Source organism: Salmo trutta, chromosome 11 (assembly GCF_901001165.1).
Source record: "Salmo trutta chromosome 11, fSalTru1.1, whole genome shotgun sequence".
Taxonomy (NCBI): domain Eukaryota; kingdom Metazoa; phylum Chordata; class Actinopteri; order Salmoniformes; family Salmonidae; genus Salmo; species Salmo trutta.
In genome coordinates this window covers 6,528,325-6,533,490 of record NC_042967.1, presented here as the reverse complement: position 1 = coordinate 6,533,490, position 5,166 = coordinate 6,528,325, and the positions used below count along the sequence as shown (strand labels likewise).

At 41.4% G+C, this 5,166-nt stretch overlaps 1 protein-coding gene across 1 annotated transcript; it reads left to right on the top strand.

Annotated features, from left to right (window-relative positions):
- The first annotated feature begins 476 nt into the window (after window positions 1-476).
- Window positions 477-3,672, top strand: LOC115202161 (C-type lectin mannose-binding isoform). The gene is made up of 6 exons (XM_029766092.1): window positions 477-563; window positions 717-816; window positions 1,207-1,331; window positions 1,670-1,819; window positions 2,098-2,206; window positions 3,115-3,672. The coding sequence occupies exons 2-6, from the start codon at window positions 738-740 to the stop codon at window positions 3,255-3,257; spliced, it is 606 nt and encodes a 201-aa protein (XP_029621952.1). The 5' UTR covers window positions 477-563; window positions 717-737; the 3' UTR covers window positions 3,258-3,672.
- Window positions 3,673-5,166: the final 1,494 nt, after the last annotated feature.

Below are 5,166 nucleotides of genomic sequence, written 5' to 3'. Positions count from 1 at the left end.
CTTTTTAATGTTCTTGGGTTCGTTGTCCTGCTGGATACCCACGACTTTGACGGAGACCTAGTTTTTGGACACCGGGTTGAACACTCCACTCCAAAACCCCTTGATAATCTGCTGATCTCATGATGCCTTGCACATGTTCAAGGCCCCCAGTACCAGAGGCAGCAAAGCAACCCCACAGTATTATCGAAACTCTCCCATGTTTGATTGTAGGGAGGAATGCTGTAGGAATGCTTCATTTGGTGATACATTACTGTAGTTATACTTGTTGTTTTTCAATGGGACAAGTAAAACAAATAACTGGAGTTGTTTTGTTGTTGAAAAGGGCAAGGGTGACAACTGTACCCAGGGATTGCACATACTGTCTAGACAAACCTAGAGGGGTTGCAACTTTTTATGTGTAAGAGGTTGAGACAGCAGAAAAGAGGAAATACATCTGAGATTAGGATAGAGATTAAGAGGCATGGAATAGGTATATAAGGAAGCAGAGCTGAGTGAAAGAGAGCATCTGAGGCAAGGAGAAGCAAGAATAGAGGAAAAAGGCGTTGACATCTACATACACCAAGGTAAAACCCAAATATTTAATTCTGTAATGAGAAAATGCACCTCTTTCCCATTTGTCTCTGAGTGTGCCAGAGTCTGGTTGCGTGCCTCCACAGATCAGAACTCCCAGTTTCCTTTATAAAATATATATAATAACTTTGCTCTTTTCCCAACAGCTGAAGAGAAGTGAAGATCCCATGATGAAGGTCCTACCCATTCTGGCCATGATGCTACTCGGGGCGTCTGCCATGGTGCTCAATGGCCTAAATTCCACCGGTACAGTAGCCTTCCCTCATCATCTCAACACCACAGTGACTGATGTAGATTCTCTCAATAGAAGATATTTATTGAGTGCCGGTTACCCTGACCCAGAATAAGCCTAATCCTGGACTCAAAAGAATGCTCAAATTAGAATAGCCATGTAAAGTTCTGTGTCTGCCCACATAAGAAAATATATGCTATAGTATACATGTGAATACTATAGTATTCACTGTAGCGTGAATACTATATGAGTCTAAGACAGGCCCTAACGTTTCTGCTCTTTTCTATAACCTGTAGGGAACACAATATTTGGTATATAATTGGCATGTAGGTTTCTCACTTAGAGAGCCTCTCTCTCATATCCGTCCTTTTAATCTCTCGCTTGTTCTCCCCTTGTTCTTTTAGAACCTAAGTGGGTCTCTGGGAAGGTCAAGGCCTTTCTCCCATGTCCTGGCCATTCCACCTGGTATAAACTGGGGTCCAAATGTGTTAAGCACTTCAAAGAACAATTGGACTTTGCATCTGCTGAGGTAAATTCAGACGTCTCTAAGGTTTTAGCCTACAGACCCATGTTCTCTCAGTTAATTAACCTTTATTTAGGCAAGAGAGTCTCATTGAGACCAATGTCTCTTTTCGTTAAAGGTAGACATACCGTAGTGAACCTCTATCTCTACATGATACGCAAAATGACCACCATAACTAACTCTCAAAGCCGCATGCTGTACTCTAGTTCAGTATATCCACACTATTGTCTTTAACAAGTTTTCAGTGTTGTGCATTAGTGTCTAACCCTAACTCTAAATGTATTTTGATGATGACAACTCTCTCTCTCTTTCGTTTTCTCATTCATTCATTCTCACCCACACAGGATTTCTGCCACTCTCAAAAGGGAAAATCTCATCTGATATCAATCCACTCTGCCAAGGAGAATGAGGATGTGGATGTTTTTGCTCAGACGTTCAGCAGAAATTCCCCTCGCATCTGGCTTGGCGGTTTTACAGTATCCGACCCCCTTCAGGTGGCCGTTTTAGACTAAATAGGGGCAGTTTCCCAGACACAGATTGACCTGGACTAAAAATTATTATTGATGGAGTTTCTTTATTGAGTTTGCTTTTTAGTCCAGGACTAGGTTTAATCAGTATCCAGGAAACCACCCCATAGTGTTCACCATTCAACTTGATCATCATTATAAAAACCAGGTGGACAACAGTTTTTATGCCCCCCAACTCCTTCTGTCGTTATGCTTGATCTCTGTGTGTCTGTCTGTATCGCTCTCTCTTTCTCTCTCTCTCATAGCCTCACCGCTACCTCTGGACTGATGGGTCACCCATGGACTACTATTCCTGGCTTCAGAACCCCAGGCAGCCATCCGGTGATGGACAGTGCATGGAAATGAACTGGCAGCGTAAGCAAGAGAAGGCAGGGATAATGGGAGGGGAGGGAGAGAGGGGGTGAGGGAGGGAAGGAAGGCAGGCAGAGAGGGAGGGAGTATTTTTTTATTTAACTAGGAAGGTCAGTTAAGAACAAATTCTTGTTTACAATGACAGCCTACCCCGGCCAAACCCTAAACTGGACAACGCTGGGCCAATTGTTCGCTGACCTATGGGACTCCCAATAACAGCTGGTTGTGATACAGCCTGGAATCGAACCAGCGTCTGTAGTAATGCCTCTAGCACTGAGATGCAGTACCTTAGACCGCTGCGCAACTCGGGAGTAGGGGAAAGAGGGGACATGACAGAGCGACTTACAAGAGCAATTAAGGTTAATTGCCTTAATCAAGGGCACATCGACAGATTTCTCACCTAGTCAGCTCTGGGATTTGAACCAACGCTCTTAACCGCTAAGCTACCAGCTGCACCAAATCCAGTATGCTGATGTATTCAGAATTGTGTTAACTATTGTGGAAAAAGGGAGTGGGAGGTTTTAGATTTGAAGTATGACAAATCTCCTAGTTTTGTGTTATATAGATCAGTGGCCATGTGGTTAGAGTGACTGTCCTGAGCTTGGAAGGTTGGGGGTTTAATCCCAGGTCTAGTCATACCAAAAGGGGACAGATTCCTCTCTGCTTGGCACTCAGCATTAAAGTGAAGTTTTGGGGGTAAGGCCCTGTGATAGACTAGTGTCAAGGCCTTGTACTTGTATTAAATGATACATCAAAAGCCTCATGGTACAGAAACAGTAGATAGGCTCATGCCGTTCTGGCTTGGACAAGGCTACTTAGCTACTTATATAGCTCAATACTCTCTAAAAGGGATTTCATAATGGATAAAACTAACTTTTTTCATTTTATCTCTCCATCTCTATGCATCTCAGTCAATGGGGAATGGAATGATAAGCCGTGCAGCCAAACCAATTATTTTCTGTGTGCCTTCATATCTGGTGAAAGAGAGGAAACGAAAGGAGGAGAAGAAGAAGAGGGGATGGTGGAAAAAGGGAGTGGGAGGTTTATCATTTAAAGTAGATGACAGATGAGCAGTATAGCAGTATATACTACCTGTCAGATACGCTTTGCATTACAGCTTTCTCAGACATCACGACACCAGGACCCTGTAAAATGTTAGAGAAAACCCACTGCTCAAAAACTAAGCCTTTGTCAGCTAAAGGTTCTCACCATCACAGTCAGTTTCAGTCCACCCAAAGTAAGATTTAATGAAACAACTGATTGTATTAGAAACTTCTAAACACATTGCATTTGAGAATTCTATCTAGGCCTATTGTCAGAAAATAGTGTAACCTAATCTATTTCAGGGGGAATGGTGTTGATAAAATACTGCTTCACTTGTTTGTACTATGAAACACTGTGCATTGCTTGACTAGCAAAACTAAAAAAGGAATACAAAAATATCTTCATTAAAATAATCATTGCATGACTTTCTTTTGTTGACTTGGCCTTATTTAGCAAGTCGATGGGGACAAGGGGTCACTACATAACAACACAGCCTCGTCTTATAGATAGATGGACAACTCACTGCGTTGACTTTACAGATTTAGAGTTTAACCTATTACCTTTCAATTCGGTGCCATGTTTGAGTAGTGTGCCCAAAACAGAGAGCATGCATGATATTTACTTTGCTTGCTTTTTTACGTATGCTATTGATCAGAAAGAGAGAGAGAGAGAGAGATTATTCTAAACATTAGCGCCACAGGTATCTTCCACAAAGCTGTGAATGAGCTGAGAGACAAGGTAAGAAGGGCCTTCTATGCCATCAAAAGGAACATCAAATTCGACATACCAATCAGGATCTGGCAAAAAATACTTGAATCAGTTATTGAACCCATTTCCCTTTATGGTTGTGAGGTCTGGGGTCCGCTCACCAACCAAAAATGCAGAAAATGGGACAAACACCAAATTGAGACTCTGCATGCAGAATTCTGTAAAAATATCCTCTGTGTACAACGTAAAACACCAAATAACGCATGCAGAGCAAAATCAGGCCGATACCCGCTAATTATCAAAATCCAGAAAAGATCGGTTAAATTTTACAACCACCTAACAGGAAGCAATTCCCAAACCTTCCATAACAAAGCCATCACCTACAGAGAGATGAACCTGGAGAAGAGTCCCCTAAGCAAGCTGGTCCTGGGGCTCTGTTCACAAATACAAACAGACCCCACAGAGCCCCAGGACAGCAACACAATTAGACCAAACCAAATCAGGAGAAAACCAAAAAGTATTACTTGACACATTGGAAATAATTATTAAAAAAACAGAGCAAACTAGAATGCTATTTGGCCCTAAACAGAGAGTACACAGTGACTGACCTGAACTTAAGGAAAGCTTTGACTATGCCTTGCTATTGAGAAAGGCCTCCATAGGCAGACCTGGCTCTCAAAAGAAGAAAGGCTATGTGCAACACTGCCCACAAAACCTCCTGTCAAATGTACAGTTTGACAATATTATAGACACATATTTCCCTCAGATTACACAGATCCACAAAGAATTTGAAAACAAACCCAATATTGGATGAAATATCAGTGTGCCATCACAGCAGCAAGACTTGTGACCTAATGCCAAAAGAAAAGGGCAACCAGTGAAGAACAAACACCATTGTAAATTCTACCCATATTTATGTTTATTTATTTTCCCTTTTGTACTTTCACTATTTTCACATCGTTAAAACACTGTATATACACATAATATGACATTTGAAATGTCTTTATTCTTTTGGAACTTTGTGAGTGTAATGTTTACTGTAAATTTGTATTGTGTATTTCACTTTGTTTATTATCTACTTTACTTGATTTGGCAATGTTAACATATGTTTCCCATGCCAATAAATCCCTTGAATTGAATTGAGATCAATTGCCCTCTATACAACTGTTGCTCTAATCCTCCTTGAGAGGATAGGCGTAGTAAAACTACAG

Coding starts and splice junctions, on each gene's coding strand:
- LOC115202161 (XM_029766092.1), top strand. CDS start 738: ATGATGAAGGTCCTACCCATTCTGGCCATGATGCTACTCGGGGCGTCT. Junction 817..1,206: donor CAATGGCCTAAATTCCACCG/GTACAGTAGCCT, acceptor TTGTTCTTTTAG/AACCTAAGTGGGTCTCTGGG. Junction 2,207..3,114: donor CATGGAAATGAACTGGCAGC/GTAAGCAAGAGA, acceptor TATGCATCTCAG/TCAATGGGGAATGGAATGAT.